This window comes from Myotis yumanensis, unplaced genomic scaffold, assembly GCF_028538775.1.
Source record: "Myotis yumanensis isolate MYYU_CA2020_CCGP unplaced genomic scaffold, mMyoYum1.0.hap1 SCAF_3, whole genome shotgun sequence".
Taxonomy (NCBI): domain Eukaryota; kingdom Metazoa; phylum Chordata; class Mammalia; order Chiroptera; family Vespertilionidae; genus Myotis; species Myotis yumanensis.
In genome coordinates this window covers 26,435,406-26,461,017 of record NW_027223754.1, presented here as the reverse complement: position 1 = coordinate 26,461,017, position 25,612 = coordinate 26,435,406, and the positions used below count along the sequence as shown (strand labels likewise).

General features: G+C 43.7%; 1 protein-coding gene across 13 annotated transcripts in view; it reads left to right on the top strand.

The window, feature by feature from the left end:
- SLC20A2 (solute carrier family 20 member 2) overlaps positions 1-25,612 on the top strand; it is a 96,051-nt gene that overhangs the window by 57,478 nt on the left and 12,961 nt on the right. For 12 of the 13 annotated variants that reach the window (XM_070408489.1, XM_070408482.1, XM_070408487.1 and 9 more), the window contains 6 exons: positions 2,569-2,709; positions 3,997-4,082; positions 6,993-7,089; positions 17,929-18,045; positions 20,197-20,421; positions 21,443-22,034. In XM_070408489.1, the coding sequence (XP_070264590.1) occupies positions 2,569-2,709; positions 3,997-4,082; positions 6,993-7,089; positions 17,929-18,045; positions 20,197-20,421; positions 21,443-22,034 (1,258 nt within the window). The remainder of the gene's footprint in view (positions 1-2,568; positions 2,710-3,996; positions 4,083-6,992; positions 7,090-17,928; positions 18,046-20,196; positions 20,422-21,442; positions 22,035-25,612) is intronic. The other variant, XM_070408490.1, reaches the window with a different exon arrangement.

The window sequence follows — 25,612 nt, the reverse complement described above, 5'->3', positions numbered from 1 at the left end:
ATTATTGACCAAAATCAAAGCTGATTCTCTTCAGATGCCTGATTATCTCAATCTTCCTCTTCTAAATTCTCCATCCATCTCTTCTCTCCCTCTCTTCCCCTGTCCTTTTATTCTATTCTATTTGTTTTCTTCTCTCTTTTAGAAATTTCTCCCCAAGCCCATGGGTCTCTGTGTTTTCCAATAGAGTTGTGGTGGTGGTGTTGGTTGGGTGGAAGAAATTGTTAGTGCTAGCTAAACTTCTTGAACCAAGTTATCTTTTGGGACTCTAGCTCAGCACTAAAGCAGTAGTCAGTCCACTTAATACGAAACCATCAATGGTTCCAAAAATCTACTGAGAATCCAAAACCCACCACCTTGCCATAGAAATACCCACACCCACATGAAGAAGCCATCTCCTTGAACCACACTAAGAAGTACACACTCCCCATAAGGCTCCCTCCCTGCCCATAACCACTGAGCCTTACCCCTGCCTGCACTCACTCATGCCTGCTTGCCTGTTTGCCTCGATGGTAACCATGAACCTTGGCTCTGCCCTTCTATTGCCTCAGCGATGCCCGCCCCACCCCCACCCCCCAACATTTGCTAGGCTTTGTCTTATGCCTGCATCCTGAACTTAACCCCTTTCCTTTTTGTAGGCTAACATATATTTTTCTAGGTTAAAACATGTTTCTCTTTCTCACTGTTTTTCTTAACATGAATGTAATCCTACATGCCTTCAGAAATTCCTGGGGTTAGGGGGCCTCTCACCCCCCTCACTTTGCGAGGTCCCTGCAAACACCTGCCTCCTTTTTCCCTCCTCTCAGCTGCTCCTTCACTTCCGTCACTCTTCCCACTGGCCTCCTGAGTCTTTCCTTCTTCCTTCTCAGACAGCTCATTCTCCCTACCTTTCCTTATACACCCTCCTGCTCCAGGACATACATTATAAAGTTAGCCAGAGAGAGGACAGCAGCTTTCAGGAAGGAAAAAAATCTCATGGTCTCGATGTTGTGGGTGACTTTATACCATGCTCTTAACATCACTAAATCATTTTAATTTTGGTAAAGAAATCATAAAGTTTGTTTTTTAAGTTCTGGTTCTATGCCATGAAACATGCTCCAAACTCTGGCTGTATTTTTAAAACAACTATGTAGTCCCTGCAGAACTCAGGGCTTAGCTGCGAAGGCTTAAGGACTTATTCGCCGGGAAGCCTGGGTGCAGCCAGGGAGCCCTTGTTACCGGATAGGCAGCACAGGTTGGCCCCTTCTCCTTCCAGCACACGCTTCAGGGACAGGCACAGGGCCGCAGCCCAGGGCAGCTCAAAGGTCAGCATGCCCGGCGCTCGTGGAGCAGCTGTCAGCCTTGCTTCACAAACGGACCTGCGCAGCCTTTAACGATCCTTGTTAACTCAGATATTTTTGAAGAAAATGCCAAGGATCTGCTTGAAAGTCCTGCTGCTGCCAAGCAACCAGATTTCCAGAATTAACATTTGGGATTAATAACGGGCCTGCTTATCCGCCAAACTCTTGTCCCCTTCAGCTCTATATGAACTTTTCAACAATTGTGTTGAGAGTGATCCCTCCCAGCTGATGCTGTTAATACTCACTGCAAAATCTGATCTGCTTATGAAAATATCTGAACTATAGCCTAGAAAAGCATTAAGCCTGAAAAAGAGTGGTGAAATTGAGGTAAAAGGACATAAAGCCACAACGAAGGGCTCCTCTTAACTCCCAAGAAGTAGAAGACGTGAGAACGTGTAAGGCAAAGCCCCATCATTCCAGCAGGGGCTGAAAGCAGAGGCCCAACTTTGGGTTAAATATCATAGTGCCTTCTCACATGAGAGGCAAGAATAAAAAAGCAACGTGGTGGTACACGCTCTCGTGTACAGACTAATTCAATAGCTGATATTAGCCCTCCTCATTATGTGACTATAAGGCCTAACTATGGTGAAGTCTTTTCCCATGTGCAACCTTTCTGGTTTCTCTGTTTATTCAAGTCCTCAATCTCTTGCTTGGTCTTGGCCACACTTCACATCAGAGCAAGTTCATTATCAGCTCCCTTACCTAAATGTGACAAGGGCAGTTAGTAACTGGCATCGAGAGACTTTTCTTTAAATAAATGAACATTTCCCTTCAGTGTTGAAGACTTTTTCTTGGACTCAAGTTAATTGAGTAATTTTGTTGGGATATTAGCGCTTTGTAAAGGAACCACCCACAGAAAATGAACCCCATGGGTGTTGCTGTGGAGAACAGTAATTTGTATTTCTTCCTTTTGTGGCTGTTGGAGATGCTGAACTCAAGCATGTCAAACTCAAAGGCTAACACGGACTAAATAAACAAGGTTTAAGTTTACATGGGCCACAAAAAAAGTAAAATCTCCAATTTTCATAGAAACATAGGTTTATTTAGAAAAGTATAGTATAAAATAGAACAAGAGCAATGATAAAATTAATGTTTCCTTACATACCATTATATTGGCTGGGCCGCAAAAATATTCGCTGTGGGCTGCCTGCAGCCCGAGGGCCATGAGTTTGACATGCTTGCTGTACCTTGTACCTGACTTTTTTCTTTTTTTTAATCTTTCCACTTCTAGGTTCAGCTGTTTGGCAGCTGATTGCATCCTTCCTGAGACTTCCCATCTCAGGAACTCACTGCATTGTTGGTGCAACTATAGGATTCTCACTTGTTGCAATTGGCACCAAAGGTGTACAGTGGATGGAGCTGGTCAAGATTGGTAATTGCCATTTTCTTTTACCTATAAGAAGGAAAGTTTACATTCTCTAGCGTAAGTTTTATTAAAAGTTGCAATTATAATATATTTTTCCTTCAAATGTTAAGGTTTAGAAGACCTATATGGGTAATATAGTTTTCCTTAAAATTTCTGTATTGTGAACTGTTATGTGTTAGAGAATTTTTTTTTTTTTGCCTCCAAACACTCCTTGAAATGTTACATTGTCATCAGCTTTGAAAAATCAACATTTATCTTTGTTCCCAAACAGAAAAGAAATTTATCTCATTGAAATCAGTCTGTAGTCAGAGAAAAATTAGGTCCTAATGAGGAAAGTACCCTTAGTGTCTAGGAGTCGGAGTTCATGGTTATGGGGAAGCCTTGAAATGAGCCCAGTGTTATTGACCTCACTACAGTCAAGAAATCGCCCAGTCTGCCTGTATAGAGGAGGCGCTCTAGTGTTCCTTCTGGGCTGTAGGCTGCTCAGCAGGTCTGTTTTAAGAGGTCTGGCAGCTTGCTTCCTGGCCCTGGCTCTTTGTAAGAGGGAAATCCATTCAGCCCCATAAGCACCAACCTGCCTATTGTAAGAAATGCTCTCTCCTCATCTCCATCCTCTGGGTTGCTTGTCCTTTTAAGAATCACAGTGATCTCAGGAGCTCTAGGTTGAGTTCCAAGCAGCGACTCAGATGGCCCGGAAAATCAGTTTAGATCCCAGGCTTCTAGAACCATGGTTCTCAACTCTGTCTGCACATTAGAATTACCTGGGGGAGCAATTTTAAAATATCAGTGCCCAGGCCCCATTCCAAATGTTTTAAATCAGAATTCTAGGGGTGGAGCCAGAGCGTAGCTAGTTTTGAAAACTCCCCAGATGTTTCTTATGTGCAGCCAGAGTTGGGAGCTACTAGGCCAGAGGCCGTGTCAGGATGACAGTCTCAGGCTGGAGGTGGAAAGTGAAATGGAAGGTGGCCCACCTTTCAGAGCACCTTTATGTTGGAACAAGGACCAGGTCTCCATGTGGATTGATAAGAATAGCAGGCAGAAGGGGCTCGCAGGGTCACCTGCTGGATTATGTGCTGGGTTTTGTGGCACCGTGCCTGTGTCTGTGCAGAGCTGTGCATGGGTGCATGTCAGCTCCACCAGGACAGTGGGCTTCTTAGGGTTGAATTAAGATGAGTGATTCCAGGAATATTTATGAATGTATATACTGTATATTTGTTATAATTGTATTATGTAAATATGACTTGAATTACGTAGAATGTCAGCATTCATTATACTTTTTTTTTAATTATTCAGTTGCTTCTTGGTTTATATCTCCACTATTGTCTGGTTTCATGTCTGGCGTGCTGTTTGTACTGATCAGAATTTTCATCTTAAAAAAGGTAAGTGAGGCTGTTTTTTAAAAATTAAGTTTGAGCACTAATTTTGGCTCTACTCAATAGAAACTAATTGTGAGAGGGGGCAGAGGAATACTTGTATATTTACATTTTTAAGGCACTGCACCCAGGAGTTAGAATCAGACTTTACTATAAAATAGGAGGAAAGATTCAAGGTAGAGTACCCGGGGGACCCCTGAACCCAGCATTGCAAATACTGTTTCTCACCCTGTGATTGCGTTCGTGAGTTGACAGTCCCAGGCATTGTGCTTGGACCTCAAAAAGGAAAGGTAATCATTTCCTGAATGCGAAGCAGAATAGAGTGACATAGTGTTGGATTTTGAATTGACTCTTACTAAAACAGCTGGAGAGTTCCTTTTCCCAAATGTAAGGTGTTTTCTTTCTTTCTCTTTGTTTTAATGAAGAAAGCAAGCTTGAGACACTGACTTTTTCCTCTCCTCAAAAGGATAAAAAGAAGGAAATACACCTATTGGGAGTGTAGTTTATCGAAAATAAAATGAGATTGAAATTAAAACTTACTGAGATTAGCATTCTAGAAAAAAACTGATTGCATTTTTTATCTGACTGTCAAGAGGTTGGTGCAGTGTTTGATCAGCCCTAAGGCAGGCCTGGATCATTGGGTTACACACAGGCCAGGCACCTTGGGATCATACCTTCCTTCAGCTGTGCTCTTGCTTAAAGATGCACTGTGTTGCCTTGGTATTGTCTGGTAGTCCGCTGAAGGGCTCATTCTCTTGGAAAAATGCAGACTTACCATTCCTTCTCTTGGGTGCCCGCCATACTAATATTGGTTTACATCTTGGAAGGTGCCACCCTTCCTGCCTGCTAGCCTTCACCCTTTGTATGTCCTCTGCCTGGAACCCATCCCTTCCTGGCAAACTCCTGCTCCTACTCAACCTCCAGGTGTCACTTCCCAGGAAGCCTTCCCTCTCCCACCCCACGTTCTGCTTGGTTCCTCTCTTGTATGTCCACAGCACTGTGCACCTGCTCATCATTGCACTCTCGTGGTGTACGGTGTGTTTTTTTCTTGCTTAGTGGTCTGTTTGCTATTTTACTATAATTTCTGTGAGAGTACAAACATAACTGTCTCTTTCACTTAGTTTGGGTGGGTGGCAGCAGATGAATGGGTGGGAAGAAGGAAGAAAGGAAGGAGAGAGGGAGGGAGGAGGAAAGGAGACAGGTTGCAATGAGACAGTTGTCATGTGAGTTATAAGAATAGATTATTTGAGAAAACACATGTGATTTAATTAAAACCATGAACTCAGGATGTACACACCTTCAGAAGTTACTGGCTGGGCGTCTTTCTTTAGCAGCCCTCATCCCCAGGAAAACAGCATTTTGGGAATCCGAGGCAGCCGTGTTTGAGCATCCCAGTGTTGGTTTTCAGTCCAGCCACGGCTCCTTTAAGATGAGAGGACTGCTGTGCCTCTCGTCCCAACTCCTGCCATTGGTTCTTCATATTTGCTGTTCTTTACCTGATCCGCCTGATCTGCCTGTGACTCTCAGGCAGTTGAATCACCTCCTATCTCCGCTCTTACTGTTCCTTACACCTCAGTGCTATCAACTCAAGCCTCTTGACAAATGCTGGTGGCTGCTTGGGATATTCCAGAATAGGTTCTTGATGAGGTGTACTGTTCTGCAAACCTATCTGATCCCCATACACGTTTGCATTTGACAGTGGAAATCTTTGAGATGGTCTCTACTTCTCCTCATCCTGTAGCTCACATCAATGTTTAGATCATATCTTCCTTTTATCGTGGGAGGGTAGCAGATTCATATAAATGTACGAATATCTTACATGGTTATTAGAAATCATTCATTTTTTGAATTATTTAGGCAACGTCTATGTGCCAGTGTTATATTAAGGAGTTCTCAGTCCTCATTTTTGTTCCAAAATCCTCTGTATATTTGCTTAAAACTCTAAATTTCTAATATTCTCTGAGATGTTATTTAGCCTAAGACATGTGCTGTACCTTTCTTGTTGAAGTAATAGATTTAGGGAATGTTGTACCAGAACCCTAACATTGTAAATACATGTTTTATTAGATAAAGAACCCACAGTTTGTTTGTTTTAATATATTATTATTGATTTCAGAGAGGAAGGGCAAGGGAGAGAGAGATGAAAACATCAATGATCAGAGAGAATCACTGATTGGCTACCTCTTGCATGCCTCCCACCTGGAAATCGAGCCCATAACCCTGGCATGTACCCTTGACCAGAATCGAACCGGGGACCTTTTAGTCTGCAGGCTGCTGGTCTATCCACTGAGCCAAACCGGCTAGGGCCAGTTTTTTAACTTTTAACAATTGAAGCATAAATACTGTACCTTATGAGAAGTTTTTAAAAAATCACAGCACATGGTAATGTGTTTGCTTTATACATTTTGATAGAGCTGAAATGCATTGTGTAATAGAGTGACGTAAAATCTATAGCAATGCCGTGGTATTCAAGTTACTTGTCAGATATCCTCAAGGAGCCGAGCCTCAGAGTATTTGTTGAAAGTAGGTTTTTATAGCACCAAACCTGAACTTACTTAGAGTAGTGAGTGTCACAGGTTTTGAAGTAGATGCCAATCTCTGTGCTTCGGTCCCCAGGAACGGACCTAACCTGACTGTGTTTCTGTTTCTAAATCTGACGTCCTAGCTTATGTGATCCTAGTGCTCTAAAGTGTCTGCTGGACACAGTTGTGGGCTCTTTGAAACAGCATTTGTGTGGGAGAGAGGCCCAAGCCACTGCTGTCCTGTGAAGCAGGTCACCGGCAGTGCCATGCCAGCAGTTTGGTCACGCAGAGTTTGGGAGGATTTTCGCGTAACAGTGTGTTAGATCCTGTTGCCTGTGTTGGCTCCAGATGCTTCTTGAGTCCTGATCTTTCACTTTGTCTCATTATCACGCAGGAGGACCCTGTTCCAAATGGCCTCCGGGCCCTACCGGTGTTCTATGCTGCTACGATAGCAATAAATGTGTTTTCCATCATGTACACGGGAGCACCAGGTAAGAATTCCATTGGCTTATATCCAGCAGGCAGGGCATTACCATCTGACAGTTGGTGTGCTGGGTGCTGGCACGAACGTGGGTGACAGTGGAAAGCAGCACTCGTGGTCATTATGAAACCATAAAAAGAGCAGCAAATGCATTTGCTAGTCTTAAATACTCAAGAGATAAATGAAATACAACGGAACAGACTTTCAAGTTTAAAAAAAGAAAATTGCAATTCCCATTCTGCCATTTACCCAGCTATGTTGCCTTAGTGCAGTGATGGCGAACCTATGACACGTGTGTCAGAGGTGACACTCGAACTCATTTTTTTGGTTGATTTTTCTTTGTTAAATGGCATTTAAATATATAAAATAAATATCAAAAATATAAATCTTTGTTTTACTATGGTTGCAAATATCAAAAAATTTCTATATGTGACACAGCACCAGAGTTAAGTTAGGGTTTTTCAAAATGCTGACACGCCGAGCTCAAAAGGTTCGCCTTCACTGCCTTAGTGGCTTCTTGCACCTTCTGAGTCTCAGAACGGGATCTACTAGTAACTCCTCACACCTCCCTGAGCTGGGGAGGGGTGGGAGCACATGTGAGTGTGTCCCCAATTGGTGACATGCCAGGGGACGTGCCAGTGTGGTCGAGAGCACAAATATCCAACTCGCTGGAAACTGTCAGACCAATGAGCCCAGCAACTAGGGGCTACACTGTTAGTTGTTTTTTGGACACTAAAATCAATGGTGATTTTCTTTTCAAAATTACTCCTTTTCTTCTGATTCTGATGGCTTTTGTTCTTCTTTACAAGGGTTTGAAGTTCGGGAGAGCCGGGTTAAAAGTCCTGTTCTTTTCCATTTTCAAGGGGTAAAAAAAATGTATGTCCATTATTCTCATTTGCCCACATTTCAATGTGGGTGAACTGGTAGCATTCTAAGTCAGTATTTCCTACCTGTGTGGGTAGAGAGGGTGCCTCCTGTTTCTCTGTGAGATGCCCTCCTACAGCCAGATCCTGAATACGCCATTGTGTGGGGAGACGGGAGTCAGCAGATAGGTTCATCTGTGCTGTTGTTCTTGTTAATGTCCTTGATAGAGTAAGATTCAGTTATTGGCCTACCTGACTAAAGTCTTCCTCTCTGATCAGAAGGTACAATTTCTTGAAACAGCACATCAGATTACAGTAGAAAAATGCCCTCTTCCAAAATGGGGGGAAACCCTTATGAATTTCTCAACTTAGGCTTTCTTATAGTAGTTTTACTCAGATTTAAATAGCCATCATAATTATATGTTGTGCATGTCTGTACTGTTAATAAAACACTTTCTGAATGATCCCTTAGCATTATATGGCTACTTTGGCATCTCCGCAGCATTGGAAACATTGATCGTTAAGGTCTGAACACTTGTGATCAGGACTTCAGGCTCCGGGTGGCAGCCTGGCCGGAGGCCCCACAGCTGCTTTAAGTTACCGAGAAGCCCAAAGCTGAAGGTCATGCGGTTGGAGAGATGAAACCCTAGCCTCAGATAACAGCGGCCTGATGGCCCTTTGGGTTTTGTAACTCATGGACTATGGAGTGTGTTTGGCAGGCAGTTTTCCTGATCTATAAAAGGGAATCCAAGGCAGAGAAAAAACAGGGCTGGGCAGGCCTGGAGCCCGGGTTGAGAGTGAACTGTGGCAGAGGGATTCTTTGTCCATCTTCTTGCTCCTGAGTCCTCGTTCTTAACTTTGTTTAGGCTCTTAGAGCTCAAGTAGCTGAACCAAAAGCTAGGCAGCTGTCAACAGCCGGACACCTGTGGCCTAGTGACTGAAGACTGAGTCACATGAAGGCTGGGATGTCTTTGTAGTGCCCAGTCCTGGAAATGGGAATAGGTTCAAATAAGGACAATTTTTTTTTCCTGTTTTATTTTTCCACCCTCTCTTCTTCTTGTTCCCCAGTTCTTCCAAATGTCAGAAGTCAACTGTGTGATATTTTTTAAATTAAAATTTGACTCTTTTATACTTTGTATATTTTTCCCATCTCTTCTTTTTCTTTTCCTCATCTTCTGCTACACCTTTACTGCAACTTTGCTAAAAGAATCATCTTACCGGGAGAGTAAATTATTCTAGAGAAAATTAAACCACATAATGGATGAGACACTAAGGATTACATAAATACTTCATAGAGAGTTTGTGAGAAATAAATACTATAGATGCTAACTTATATTGAGCTTACTTTTACATGAATTCATCTTGTTAGTCGTCCAGACTCCTTTAGAAAATTGGTAATATTGCTTTGCTGGCTTCACTGTACAAATGGGAAATCAAGGCCCAGCAATACTGGCTACTCAAGGTCATATAACTAGTGAGGTGCAGAACCAAAATTTGAAGCAGACAGTCTAGTCCCGAGCCATGGGCTCTTGATTATGACATTCCTAGACTAAGTATAGAAAAGTCAAATTTAAATTAAAAAATAAAACACTCGACTTCTGACATTCGTAACTGGCCTGGGGAAGATACCTAGCGCATAGTACCTGGTACCCACTGTCACCGTTAAGGACAATCAAAGTACATCAGCCTTAATACATTCTTTCCCTTCTCAGCACTCTCATTAAAAATGGCTTCCAGCCCTAGCTGGTTTGGCTTAGTGGATAGAGCATCGGCCTGCAGACTGAAGGGTCCTGGATTCAATTCTAATCAAGGAAAATGCAGGCTTGATCCCCAGCTGGGGTGTATGCAAGAGGCAGCCGATCAATGATTCTCTCTCATCATGGATGTTTCTATCTCTCTCTCCCTCTCCCTTCCTCTCTGAAGAAAAAAATGGCTTCCAGTATATTTTGAAATTTGTATATTTAATAAAGAGGAGGTATGAAGAAGGTGGTTTCCTCTTTAATTAAGAATATTTTGCCGAAACCGGTTTGGCTCAGTGGATAGAGCGTCGGCCTGCGGACTGAAAGGTCCCAGGTTCGACTCCGGTCAAGGGCATGTACCTGGGTTGCGGGCACATCCCCAGTGGGGGGTGTGCAGGAGGCAGCTGATCGATGTTTCTCTCTCATCGATGTTTCTAACTCTCTATCCCTCTCCCTTCCTCTCTGTAAAAAATCAATAAAATATATTTAAAAAAAAAGAATATTTTAAAAATCTGTACAAGTATCTTGAAGATCATTATCCAATTGAAAGCACAAACAATATTCTCAGTGGGAGAGTTAATGTTAAGTTCTCTGGTTGGATGCTGTCAAGAACATATTTCCATCTTGGCCAGTGTGGGACAGTGATTAGAGCGTTGGCCTGTGCACCAGAGGGTCATGGGGTCAATTCCCAGTCAAGGGCACATACCTGCAGGTTCCCTCCCCGCTAGGGACGAGTGCGGGAGGCAACCAGTTGATTGTTGTGTCTCTCTCACATCGATCTCTCTTCTCCCTCGCCTTCTCTCTCTCTCCTCCCTTCCATTCTCTCTGAAATGCAATGGAAAAAATATCCTTAGGTGAGGATTAACAAAAAAAACAAAAAAGAACATCCTATTTCCTCCCCTCCCTGACGTCACCATAAAGTAAGGACATTTGTAGGACTCCATGAAAGGGACGCTGTGTTTCATGAGATAATGCGAACAGGACACTTAGTACAGTGCCTGGCACATCATAACTCTTAATACGTGTTAGGGCCTAGTTTATTACATCAATCTTAAGTAGCCTTATCTTTTCAGCCTTCAGTTGCCAACATATCCTGAGTCATCCTGTCTTCCTGTTTTTTCCACACTTATTGGTGTAACATACTTCTTCCTTCAAGTTTGGGGCGGGGGCCGGGGGGAGGCTCGCCGAGAGGAGGAAGAAGAAGGGGGTCATGACTGAAGGACCCACCATTTTGTTCCTCCACTAAAGTCAGAAAAGGACTTTACAAATATTGTGGTTTGTGGGGAATGTTTCTAAAATCTCCTGTAGGTGAGTTTAAATCTTATTTTTATTTAAACATTGAAAGTTGACTTTTGCCCTTCAGACTAGATTGAATTATGTACTGTTTCTGCAGGTGGGGCCTTTCTGCCTGGCCAGCTGTGCCATAAATAGCCAGGGTGTTATGTGTGGTGACGGGACTGAGCTGAGAGTCACTTTAGCACTGACGCGGTCAGTCTGCTCCTCGCAGAGTAGTGTCTGCCTTTCCGCCACACTGGGGCTTGTTCCTCGGGGCCCCTTTGTTCCCTAGAACGCTTCAGAGGGAAAAGGAAAGAACGAAGCTCTCCAACAAAAATGAGTGACGGCACTAATCCTAGCCAGTGTCAGCTTGAAGGGGCTTTGATGAGTAGCATTTTTGTGCATGGAGATGGATTCCGTGGGATCGGCTGGATGTTGGGTTACTGTGTTTTATTTTGATTTCCTCTGTTCCTCCATTTGTGAGTTATGTTGACGTTGTTTATGTCTTTGACTTAGTTTGATTTGTTTTACTTTGCATTTGACATGACTTTTCTCAAATAAACGTCAGTCTTAACACTTCAAAGACCAAGGTAGCACTTTAAAAAATTGCCTTTGCATTTTTTTGTCCTTTAAAAAATAATTTGCAAGAAGCAAAAATAACTTTAGGAAACAAAGTGCTCACTTGGGTTGGATACACGCCTGAAGTCTATTTTTAATGAGAAGGTCTTCAGTTGTGTGGGGCCTGGTTTTTGTTCGGTGTCCAAAGAATGAATGGTGAAATTCATTGCATGCCTCTCTGAGTAGTGCAGGCAGCTCTCCTAACCAAGCCTCCGGCAGTTATGCAGTATGCAAAACTTCTAAGTCAGACCCACAGCACCAGCTTCTCACAGTAACCTGTCAGAATGCAGGTTTCAGGCCCAGCCCCAGACCCCCTACAGCCTGACAGTCTGTGTTGTACCAGAATCTGGGTGATCCTGTACATGGTACACATAGAGAACCACTGCTCTAATCATTCTTCACCAAAATCTACCACAAACACTGCTCCCTTATCACAGTTCTAATGTGAGAAGTACTACTCAAAAGTTCTCACTAGCAACGTTTGCTCACTCTGTGTGTCAGCAAATGAGTTCTCAGACTTATCCAGGCTTGGTTTCTGGCTTCTTGAGAGCAGACTGTACCTAAAACAGGGCTGACACTCCCCCTCCTCTCTGCCTCCTCCTCTTCCTCTTCCTCTTCCTCTTTCTCTTCCTCCTCCTCTTCCTCCAATACCTCCATCTTCCCTCCCCTCCATCCTTCCCCTCCTCCCTCTCTTTCTCCTTCTCGTCTTCTTTGTTTCCTCCTTCTCCCCTTCCTCCCAACATCTCCAGCCTCTCCTCCCCTCCATCTTCCTCCTCTCTCCTTCCTCTTCATACTCCTCCTCCCCCTCCTCCTTCATCTCGTCCTCTTCCAGTTGTAGCTCTTCTGATCCCGTCCTGGGAAATGAGAGCATCAGTGCCCCTGCAGGCCCCTGTTGGCTTGTTCCCAGAGGATCTCCATATTCCATGCTACCATTGCAAAGGTTTGAGCTGTAGAGAAACCAGATGTTTCCACGACAGTGACTCTTGACCCCGGGTCAGGAAGCCCTGGGTGAGAAGAGCCTCCAGTTTTCATCAAAGGCTGGATTCAAAGCAGAGTGATTTGAATTCACTTTCTTTTCAGAATTATTTTAAATGAATCCTGGTTTAAAAAGGGGGAGAAAATTCCAATTATAAGAGGAAATAGCATTTTTAATTTCAAAAGAATGCTTCATTTTCTTAAAGTTGCTTCAGGATCTTTTATACCTTTTATTCTCTCCAATGCTTTGAACAAGTTGATGTAAAACAAACTAAATAAAAACTAGTAACTTAGTTTATCCAATAAGGGAGGACTAGTAACATGTGATTCTGCAAGTGAGGTAAATGTGTGTATGTGTGTTACTGTGGAAAGATGTCCACAGTGTGTTGTTATGTGAGAAACAAAAATACAGACCAGTATATACAGTAAGATTCTACATCTATTAATTTGGGGGGAAAAAGGGGGGGGGGGCGGGGGGACAAACTTCTGGCCAACACTCTACACTGTGTGGTTTATATCTAGATGATGCTTGGAAAACTACACACCAGGTAGTTAACAGTGTTTCTCTGGGAAGTGGGTTCAAGAGGGGAGTGTGGTGAGGAGTTTTACATTTGTACGTCATACAGCTTTTTACTGCTGACATTTTTATAATAAGCATATATTATAAAATTATACTAAAAGGAGGGAGAGAAAAAGAGGAAAGTTATAGGGAGAGGCTGATGCATAGGGCTGTAAGGTCGTTAATATGGACTGAAGCCTTATTGGTTGTATAGCAGTTTTAGTTATTTTGTAGTTTCTAATAATGACTGTCATAGATGAAAAGCAAGAGGTGTAACAAAGCAATGACTCTGGAAGACTGTGCCCGTTTCTGAAACACTCTCTTTACTGCTTGAGTCACTTGAATCTTCTGATCTTTGGGGGATTTGGAACAGGACTGTAATGATGCTTGAGGTTGGAGCTAAATCACTATTCATCATAGCTTTGCTCTTCAGAGAAGGGAAAGGGCTGGAGATGAAAGGCCCCTGAGTGGCTGGAGCAGAGGACGGGCTCAGAGCTCCCGGCCTTGGTTCCTGGCAGTGCTTTTGGCTGCGGTAGCTGGAGCAATTCAAGCCGTGTCCTACTTTGCCTGTCCGCAGAGTGAAGGGCAGGCCGTGCTTTACTGCCCTCCTAAGGTGTAATTATTGCAAAACATTTTGAGATCCTCAGAGGAAGACAATTCAATACCAAGTATGCCTGTCAAAAATCTTGTTATGTATAACTCAGCCTTAACTTTTTCAGGAGAAAAAGTTCTCCCTAGGATGCAGATTGATTCCAGTGCTTTTTTCTGCCAAAGTTTTGTATTTAATTATGTTTTACCCATGAAACTGGATTTGATGTATGTAGTACAATTTAGAGTTATTTACAAACTAGAGGCCTGGTGCACGAAATTCGTGCATGGGTAGGGTCCCTAGACCTGGCCGGTGATCAGGGTTGATCAGGGCCTTCCGGCTGGCCCGGACCTTCCTTCCAACTGCTGGCTGGGGCCTTCCTTTGTTCCGCACTGCCCCCTGGTGGTCAGCGCATGTCATAGCGAACGATTGAACTCCCATTCTCCTGGTCAAGCTCCCGAGGAGACAATTTGCATATTAGGCTTTTATATGCATAGACTAGAGGCCCAGTGCACAAAATTCATGCACTTGGGGGGGGGGGGGTTGTCCCTCAGCCCAGCCTGCACCTTCTCCAATCTGGGACCCCTTGGGGGTTGTCCAACTACCGGCAGCCAGACATCCCTCTCACAATCTGGGACTGCTGGCTCCCAACCACTTGCCTGCCTGATTGCCCCTAACCACTTCTGCCTGCCAGCCTGATCACCCCCTAACCACTCCCTTGCCAGCCTGATCGATGCCTAACTGCTCCCCTGCTGGCCTGGTCACCCCAAGTGCCCTCCCCTGCTGGCCTGGTTGCCCCAAGTGCCCTCCCCTGCTGGCCGGATCGCCCACAACTGCCCTCCCCTGCCAATCATCTTATGGCAGCCACCTTGTGACCACATGGAGATGGCCATCTTGTGTGAGTTGTGACAGTCAATTTGCATATTACCTCTTTATTATATAGGATAACTGTCAGTTTGTATTTCTTATATGGAGGCTTTAAAACAAATCCTCATGTTCTTTTGATGCTCAGTTACATTACTGACTTGCAGAAATGATTGGTAAGATCTAAATTCTGCCCCTTCTGGCTACAATATTTGGCTTAGTGGATAGAACATCAACCCATGGATTGAATTGTCACGGGTTTGATTCCTGTCAAGGGCACATACCTTGGTTGCAGGCTCGATCTCTAGTGCTGGTGTGGAAGGCAACCAATGGATGTGCTTCTCTCACATTGATGTTTCTCTTTCTGTCTCTCCCCCTCCCTTCCACTCTCTTTAGAAAGCAATGGAAAAAATATATCCTCAGGTGAGGATTAACAAAAATAAAAATAAATTCTGCCCCTTCTGTTCCCCTGACCTTGCTCACTATCAATGACTTTCTCCTATTTTCCTTCACTCTGTCCCTCCTTGATGTTTTACTCAATCCTTCCCCCTTCCCTCTAGTATGTGTTTATCCCCTGCCCTCCATCCAGTGCCTTGTGACTGGGAGGGCGACTTCAGAGCCTCTGGCCATGACCCAGGCCAGACCAATGGCATAGGCGGTTCTGACAGTGAAGGTTCAAGGAGCAGGTGACATTGTGGCTTGTTGTCTAAGAAAAGGATCAGAAGCTTATAACTGACCTCAGGAAACCCTTGGGCATGTTGGCCCTGACACCCTTGGAATCCCGCTTGAACCCAGCAGGGAGTGTGGAGATGGGCTTGGAAAAGGCCCATAAAGCAGCCCTTCTCGGCTTTTGTTGTGGGCTCTGCTTGGCATGGATGGAACAAATATCTCTCAAATTGTTTCTCTCTCCCCACAGTATCCATGGCTTGCCTCTCTTAGGTCAGGTTAACACAATGAAGTCAAAAGTAGCACAGTTAACAATTTTACCACCAACTAAACCAGGAGCCAAAGGAAACAGGGGAAACCTCTTCAAAAACCAAGTATTTTTAAGCTGTAAGAGTGATGTGTGTTGATGTTAGGTGGTCAGTTTGATGTGGGTAACTAACAGTTACCATTCAGTTTGGCTGGATACAGCTTTGGAGTGATCCTTTATCACATGTATTAGACACTGACATGGAGAAAGAAAGCAGAAGCCAGGATGCTGTGGCCCACAAGCATGGCCTGGTGAGGTCAGCCCCAGTGGTTTTATAAGCAGCGCCAAGCTTCGGATTCTGGGGCAGAGCCGGGGCTGGAGCTGGCCACCAGCTGAAGGGGCGCAGCCCCACACCAGTCCCCCACTTTCTGAGGTACCCAGGAGTTTGGAAGAGAAACAGCCTAGCCCATAAGTGTCTATATTCCCACCAATGTGCCCTTAGCTATAGATGAAGTAGGTGATTCTGGTGTTCTGTTTTTCACATTTATATATGCTAATTCACTCCTATTATAGTATTAACTATCTATTCTACCTCTTAAAAATTACCAAATATCTTATATAATAAATGGCAAATCAACCGAACGGCAGAACGACCGGTAGCTATGACGCACACGAACCACCACGGGGCAGACATTCAATGCAGGAGCTTCCCCCTGGTGGTCAGTACGCTCCCACACGGGGAGCACCGCTCAGCCAGAAGCCCTGAGCTGGGCTTACGGCTGGCGAGCACAGCGGTGGTGGCAGGAGCCTCGGGAGCGGGCCTAAGCTGTCAGTTGGACATCCCCTGATGTCTCCCGCACTGCAAGAGGGCACAGGCTGGGCTGAGGGACTACCCATCCCCTGAGTGCACGAATTTCTTGCACCGGGCCTCTAGCGTTTAATAATACCTTAATTGAATAACTTTAAGTTGGTTTCTATGCATAAAATCATTAAATATGTGACAAGCTTGCATCATTAAAGATTCGTTTAATCAAAGGACAACATTTTACTTATTTTTAAAATATATTTTTATTGATTTCAGAGATGAAGGGAGAGGGAAAGAGAGATAGAAACATCAGTGATGAGAGAGAATCATGATCCGCTGCCTCCTGCACACCCTCCACTGGGGATCGAGCCCCCAACCCGGGCATGTGCCTTGACTGGGAATCGAACCATGACCTCCTGGTTCATAGGTCGATACTCAACCACTGAGCCATGCTGGCCAGGCAAAGGGCAATGTTTTAAGTAGTTCACTTCTCTAACACTTTTTAAAAACTCTTAACAATTTTCAAAAGTGCATGTTTATTATATACTTTCAAATTTAACAGTAAGAATGTATATGTAGTAAGAATGAAAAGCCCCCTCCAATTTCGCATCTCTCTCCAGTAGTAACCATTGTGTTTTCTAGAACTTTTGCTATACATTCACACATATGATAGGAGTAAATATGGGGTCGTTATCTTTTTTAAATGTAAATTGGATCATGCTGTGCATACTGCTACCCACCCAGCCTTTCTTACTTAACTAGACCCTGGGCCTCTTTCCTTATCAGTACATATAGATCCACCTCATTTTTATGATTTAAGACTATAACTATTTCACATTTCCCTAAGGATGCATATATTAGTTGTCTCACAAATTCTTGCTATTACAAGTAATGCTATCGTAGGTATTCTTGTATGCCTATCATGTCTCCCTATGTAAGCACATGTTTAACATCTAGGAAAACACAATGTTCCTAAACCATGTGCACCCTACCCTTTTGTTTGCTGAGGTAATTGCATCTTAGTGCATTATCACATTTCTAATGAAAAGTTTTTCTATGTTGTAATTCCATGAGTTGATACTGCAAAGAAGAGTTAAATTTGAAGGTCAAGATCCTTTGAAAGCTTGTATTCCTAAGCTGATTTCTAAAGAGATTCATGTATGTAGTCAGAGTGACATGTCCATTTAAAGCAGGGTGGCTGACCCGCGAGAAGCCAGAGAGGCAGGCAGGCAGCCAGCGGCTCTGTGCAGCGTCCAGACCTCAGCCTCTCCCACCCAGAGGGGCTGATGATAGGGCATGAGGTGGCGGACTCCTTTCTTAGCCACATACATGTCCACTTGGGAATTTAGATATTGAGATAAGCTATAAATGATTCTATTGCCAACTTAATATACTGCTTGTGCCAATTTGGTAAAATTTTAATAATTAGATTACTGACCAATTTAACCACATATTCACAAGGTGAAATGTGTCTTAAACACACAGCTTTCTGTCCTGAAAAGCATGGCACATGTTTTTGGCTGTGGGTTTTATTAGACACAAAATCCAGGTGACTGGTTTTAGCTTAGGGGAATGGAAAGTATGTTGCTCTGAGGCTTGACCTTTCAGAAAGTAGCCACTGAGACCACTGCTGTCTTTTCTGTTCTCAGTGCTCGGCCTGGTCCTTCCCATCTGGGCGATAGCGCTCATCTCCTTTGGCGTGGCGCTGTTGTTCGCCATTTTCGTGTGGTTCTTTGTGTGTCCATGGATGCGGAGGAAAATAGCAGGTAAGTACTCTTTTATTTTTCTGATTTACAAAAGTGCTCCCAAGTCCCGAGACTCCAGATGTGATGCACAGTTACCCGTGCTAACAGAGGGAAATGGAAGCATGGGTAACTCTAGAACACACACTGCGATACATGCCCAGGCCTTGTCTCCTGGTCCTGGCTCACACAGCAAGGCCCTAGCTGCCGTGGATACCTGGAAGTTACCTATGCCAGGAAGCTCTACCAGCCTGATGAAGAACATTAGTCATCTGGGAAGTGCAAGTTAATACCACACTAAGGCACCACTTCACACCGCAAGTAGAAAGACTAGCAGTATCAAGTGTTGGTGAAGAAGTGGAATAACTTTATTTATGGTGAAATGTAAAGTGGTGCAGCCACTTTGGAAATTAGTTTAGCAGTTTCCTATGAAGTAAAGTATACACTTAGCATATGACCCAGTAATCCCACTTCTGGGTGTTTGTCCAAGAGCAATGAAAATGTGTGTTCATGAAAATACTTGTACACAAATCATTTGGTTGTAATTGCCCCAAACTGGAAATAACCCAAATGCTCATTAACAGGTTAATAGATAACCAAATTGTGGTCTATTCATACATTAAAAGACTGCTGAGTAATACAGGAATGAACTGCCTACCACAGTGGGCACAATAGGACACACCTCACAGACCTTTCCCTGAGCAAAAGAAGCCAGATACAGAGGAGTCCATACTGTATGATTCCAGGGAAAATTAATCTATAAAAATTATTGGTTGCTGAGGCCAGTGCGGGGCTGCAGGAGACGGACTGCAAAGAGGCAGGAGGGAACTTCGCAGGGACATAAAAATGTACTGTCTTAATGCGAGGAGTGGTTATAGGGTATACTCCTATGTTGTCACGAGTCATCTACCTGAACATTCAAAATGTATGAATTCTACTGTATATAAGTTCTACTTCAGTAAAACAGTTTTTAAAGAAAGAAGAATATGGCTTAGAAAGTTGCCGGAGTTGTTTTCCTGTGTTAATAATTTTTGTTTTAATTATTATAAACTCGAGGCCCGGTGCACGAATTCATGCATGGGTAGGGTCCCTTGGCCTGGACAGTGATCAGGGCCAGCTGGCCGGGGGTGGGAGGAGGGAGTGCGGGAGGTTGGCTGTGGGAGTACACTGACCACCAGGGGGCAGCTCCTGCATTGAGCATCTGTCCCTTGGTGATCAGTGCATCGTCATAGCGACCAGTCATTCGGACTGGTCATAAAGGTCACTTAGGCTTTTATAGATATGCAAATATTCTCTCATTTAGATTATAAGCAATTTGAGGCCAATAGATCTATATGTACATTTCTTGTCCCCTGTAGTACATAAGAGAAATTTAGTTTAAAAAAATCTATCTGTCTGACTAGGTAGATACAGAGATAGAGAGATGATAGGGAGAGAGACTACGTGTGAGTGTTTTTAGCAGAGAAACCGAGAACATTTCCATTTCATTGCTGTAGGGGAGAGCTTAAACATTTGCTCAGGGAATTTTGCAAAATCATTACTTAAGTAGCACCACAGAACAGATTTGATTCAGAAGAGTGCTAGCAAGCTATAAAATAGCTTTTTAAAAATCTATTGTTTCTTTAGAAAATAAATGATTTTTCAAAGTAGGATCTTTCTGTTGTTGGTGGTGGGGTTTTTTTTTGTTTGTTTTTTTTTGGTTTTTTTTTTAGAAAAATGATTTACTTGTTTCTTAAGATTTAGTGACCCGAAGAATTCTGAAACCAATAATTTATTGAACAGAAGAAAACCAAACAGACTATAACAATATCAGTGAAGACAAAAAGGATAAACATTTCAGTGATTCTGAGGTTAGTTTAAGAAAATAGAAGGTGAGCCCTAGATGGTTTTAGAATTGCAGAATGCTATCCTGTACAGGGACCCTGGGAATCAGATATGACCCTCTCTGTTTTGCTGGTTTTTGATGAGATAATTCAGGCCCTACACCCCCATCTTTTCCTCAGTAGCTGAATTTTCTGGCCTAAGTTTTCCAGACAATCGATTGAACTCTCCACTTCATTTTCTCTGTCTAGCTGTTACGTTTTTGTTTCATTTCCAAAGTAAGTACTGAGGTGTAAAGATACTCATTTTTTTATATTTATTTTTCAATAACAAGAACTCTTACAAAATTTTCAGCTATGACTGTACTTTCTTCAGGCAAATTACGAAAAGAAGGTGCTTTATCGCGAGTCTCTGATGAAAGCCTCAGTAAAATTCAGGAAGCGGAATCCCCCGTGTTTAAAGAGCTCCCCGGTGCCAGGGCCAGTGACGGCAGCACCATCCCTCTCACGGGGTCGGCTGGGGAGACGTCTGTGGCCCCAGAAGGCACATCCGTGGTCAACCACCCCCGGGTGGCTTACGGTAAGACCAGAGGAGGGCTTGGGTTCGCATGGTGGCGGCGAGCCATTCCTCAGGGTAAGCAGTGGGGCCTGCATGTGCGTCGCTAGGTTTCAGGGCACAGAAGTGTCCCCCGTTTTATGTTTTGAGAAAACCCAGAGACTCAAGGGGCCTCAGGAGACCGGCCTTCTGTCAGCAAGCAGAATTCCTCTTGTCCTGCCCTTTCCTTCCAGGAACTACTTGCAGCCCATCAGGCTCCAGGGCACGCTCCGCTACGTGTGCGTGTTTGGTGGTGCAGCTGCCTCTCTGCCAGAGGCTGGCTCATCCAGCTTCGTCAGGGTGCCTCCCTCGTAAAGGCGCAGAGAGAAAGCCAGAACTGGAGGCAGGGCCGTTGTAGAATCACAGAAACCTTAGAAAACATCAAGCCTGTCCTGGCGTGTCCTTTTGTCCGTTAAGTTTGTAGACGACGGTGGGCGAGCACCAGCCTCCGCCCGGCCTGTCAGGGCAGCTTCCTACCTCCCTCAAGGTGGGGCCTGGCACCCGCTCTCCTAGGTGTGGCCTCAGACTTGGCCCCAGAGGAAGCAAATTCATGTTGCCCACAGATCTGACAGATACTGCCTTCGACAGTCACGTTGGCCTTTTCACGTGCACCTAGAATATCCCGCCCACAGGAAGCTGGGCTTTGCCCCGTATGTATGACGTTTTCTAAAGTAAGTTCCTTACAGGGATTCTCCCTTTACCATTTACTAGAAACAGGAAGGAATGCTGCAGTAATTTCTGGAAGACTCTTTTTAAGAGAAAAATAGTGTCATTTAAAAAATACCTTATTATTAGCTTTACCTTTTTGTCGTATGTTCACTAGTTTCCTTTTTTATTTTAACCATATTACATGTCCTTTATAGTCCACTTAGAAAATAAGGCATGTGGGAAAAAATTTACATCACCCATAATCCAACCTTCCAGAGATTAGCATCATGAAACAGTGGGGAGTATTTCCTCCCAGACGTGATTTCTGTCCTTAAGGCCTCTGTCTAACGCTTTTCAGGAAGGGCACTTTCCATGACTCACGGCTCCACAAAATCGCCCATCTCCAATGGCACGTTCGGCTTCGACGGCCACACGAGGAGCGACGGCCACGTGTACCACACGGTCCACAAAGACTCGGGGCTCTACAAAGACTTGCTGCACAGAATCCACACAGACAGGGGCTCCGACGAGAAGCCCGCCCCGGAGAACAACTACAGGTTCCTGCGGCGGAACAACAGCTACACTTGCTACACGGCGGCCATCTGTGGGATGCCGGTGCACTCGACCTTCAGAGCTGCTGACCCGCTGCCTGCCCCCGAGGACAGTGAGAAGCTGGTGGGTGACACCGTGTCCTATTCTAAAAAGAGACTTCGCTACGACAGCTACTCCAGCTACTGCAATGCAGTAGCCGAGGCTGAGATAGAGGCAGAGGAGGGAGGCGTGGAGATGAAGCTGGCGTCTGAGCTGGCAGATCCTGCCCGGCCTCGAGAGGACCCTGGGGAAGAAGAAAAAGATGAGAAAGACACATCCGAGGTCCACCTCCTGTTCCACTTTCTGCAGGTCCTTACTGCCTGCTTTGGATCGTTTGCACATGGTGGCAATGATGTGAGGTAAGGATACTCGTTCCTTCACCAAGTATGTGTTGGGGGGCTGTGTGTGCCAGGCACTGTTCTGGGAGCCAGGATACAGCAGCAAACAGGGAACAAAAATCCCTGCCATTCCTGGTGGGGGTGGGCACACACAGTAAATAGGTAAATGGAGTAGCACTTGTAATGTAATAGGCTAGACAGTGATGTTACAGGGAAAAGTAAACTGGAAAGGAGATTGGAGCTGCTGGGGATTGCAGTGCTGGATAGACTGCTCAGGTAAGGGCTCACTACGTGAGATCTGAAAGGGTGAAGGGACCCAGCCATGTGAGCATCTGCAGGAAGAGCAGTTCAGGAAGAGGGAACAGCAGGTGCAAAGGCCTGAGCTAGGAATATGCCCGGTGTATTCTAGGAAGAGCAAGGAGGAGCAAAGAGGGAGAGTGTAGGCTGTAAGGTTATCAGATCATGGAGTCCCAGAATATGTAGGAAATATGGAAGAATATGTAGAGAGACTCTACTTCTCTTTTTACTAGCTAGATAGCTAGTGACAAGTCACTTGATTTTCCCAAAGCCTCAGTATCCCAACCTGTAAAATGGAGCTAAAACAAGTACCAACTCTCATGGCGTTTTCATGAGATGCTTTATATAATGTGCTTAGGACAGTGCTCCTCCCGTAACCAGTATCTATGCATTGTCACTATTACTGGTATTTTAATTATTATGCAGGGCTAATGTTTCTATCCAAATCAGGAAAACATGCTATTCTTGCTTCTTTTTTAAAATTTAATCCTCACCTGAGGATATGTTTATTGATTTTAGAGAGGGAAGAAGGGAGGAGAGAGAAACATTGATGTGAGCGAGAAACACCGATTGGTTGCCTCCCGTACATGACCAGACCGGGGATTGAACCCACAACCTGCGTATGTGCCCTAACCAGGAATCAAATCCACAACTTTTCAGTGCACAGGACGACGCTCCAACCAACGGAGTCACCTGGCCAGGGCCTAATGTTACTTCTCGTTGTTGTTGTTAATCCTCACCCGGGGATATTTTTCCATTGACTCTTTTTTAATTTTTTTAGAGAGATTGGAAGGGAGAGACAGAGAGAGAGAAACATCAGTGTTGTGAGAGAGACACATTGATTGATTGCCTCCTATGTGTGCCCAACCGGGGACAGGGATCGAGCCTGCAACTGAGGTACATGACCTTGACCAGAATCAAACCCAGGACCCTTCAGTTCACAGGCTGGTGCTCTATCCACTGAGCTAAACCTGCTAGGGCTGTTGCATTTTTTATTGCCCAGTTACATGACTCTCCGCTTTACAGCCATGGGTTTCTATGCACTGCCTATCCGTGTACAACTGCATTTCTGTTCTTTTTTTAAAAAGTTCCACCAGACAAGAGGCCTGGCCATCTTGTGTGTTGCAGTATTATATAGGTGCTGCCATGTTATTTTAATCAAGGCACCATGTTCTGTCTTGTCTTAATTTTTTGACTGCCCCTCCCCGGACCTAACCTCCTCCCTCCTCCTTATCAAGAATTGTTATTGGAGACCTGGTACTGGTGAAGTGTTATGAATTGGGTCCCTGTCCTTCAGCAGTTTAAACTCCAGTTATGGAGATAAGAAATACATACAAATTGAAAAGTAAAAAACCACCCAAAACAGTATTTCAGGGCCAAAGGAGGAGTTGAGACAGTAACTGCTACAGCTTCCCAGAGGTTAGCGCACTTGCTTACAATTTGGGGTTGGTTTTGAAGCTTTTGAGTAAGGATGTGGTCTGATAAAAACGGTGTCCTAGAAATCATACTGTAACAGTAACGAGGGGGCTTCTATTTATTCACCAAAAGGTTATTAAGTTCATAGCAGGCCTCTGTGCTGAACCATTTGTAACTGATTCTGATCCTTCTCAAAACAGCCCTTTGAGCTCATCAGTGATATTAATCAAAGACAGGGAATCAGAATCTCAGAAACATGACGTTTCTTGCCCAGGATAACACAGCTAGAGAGAAGCAGACTTGAGAGCCAGTTCTTTGTGACTTGCAGCCCACACTCTGTCTACAGAGTCTAGACTGGGATGGGAGGAAGAGACTGGAGCTACAGAAGTCGTTAAAAGCCTGTGTGTAGTTCCACATGTAAGGAACTTGGAAGTTGTCATACTATCCTAAAAACAAGTGAAAAGCTGAACAGACTACAAAATCAGCAGCTCTTTTTGGATATGGAAGAGAGAAGAAGACACAGGGCAAACCACTGCCCCCAGGATTGCAGATACAGTCAAATACACGGAGTCACAGTGGACGCTGCTGTGGGAACCAGTGCCCGGTGGGAAAAGCTGAACTGTAAGATGAACCCTAGAGGCTCAGTGGAGACAAGCTGAGACTTAAAGACTCCAGGGGGACCAACCTAGTGGTAGAAACAGTTGAAAAAAGAAGTGTAACCAGTACACTAGCAAAGGAGAGAAAATAGAATCATATAAAATGCTCACTTAAGACAAAATGGAACAAAAAACAAGGGTAACAAATAGAAAAGAGGAAGAGATATGATAGATATTAATCCAACTATGTAAAAATCACTTTGAACACCAGTCGTCTACATGTACCAGTTAAAAGACACAGATTATCAGACTGGGTCAAAAAACAAAACCCAACTGTATTTTGTTTATAAGAAACCCACTTTAAATATAAAGACACATTCAAGATAAAAGTAAATGGAAGGAGGAAAATATACCATGCTAGCACTAAGAAAGCATAAGTAGCTAACTATATTAATTTCAGACAGAGCAGACATGACCAGATTCAGGAGGCAGAAAATCAGTAAGGACATAGTTAAACTCAATAATACCATTAATCAACTCTGTATCATTTATATCTGTAGACTTTGACAAGTGAATTCACATTCTCCTCAAGCTCACGTGAAGCATTCAGCAAAATAGGCCACATTCTGGACCATAAAAAAACCTTGATACATTTAAAAGAATAGAACTAATAAATGTCTGCTCTCAGACCACAATGAAATTAAGCTAGAAGTCAATAACAGAAAGATAACTGGAAAATCCCCAAATATGTAAAGATTATATAAAACACTTGTAAATAACACATGGCTCAAAGAAAAAACATCAAGAGAAATTTTTAAATACTTTAAACTAAATGAAAAAAAACCCCATCAATATTTGTGGGATATGGTGAAACAGTGCTTAGAGGGAAATGTATAGCATTGAATAAATATTGATTTTTTTTGTTCTTTCCTAATATAATCTAAATATTCATCCTAGTAAACTTGAAAAAAAAAGAGCAAATCAAATCCAAAGTAAGAAGGAGAAAAATAATAAGAATTAGAACAGAAGTCAATGAAATTGAAATCAGAAAATCAGTGAAATGAAAACCTATTTTTTTTAAAAGATCAATAAAGTTGATAAGCTTTAGCCAGGCTAAATGAGAAAAAAAAGAAAAAGAGAACACAAGTTACTAATATCAGAAATGAAAGAAGAGACATCATTACAGATCCTATGGATATTAAAAAGATAAAGCAGTACTATCAACAACTCCATGCCCACAAATTTGATGACTTAGATGAAATTGAACCAAGTCCTTGAATGAAACCAGCT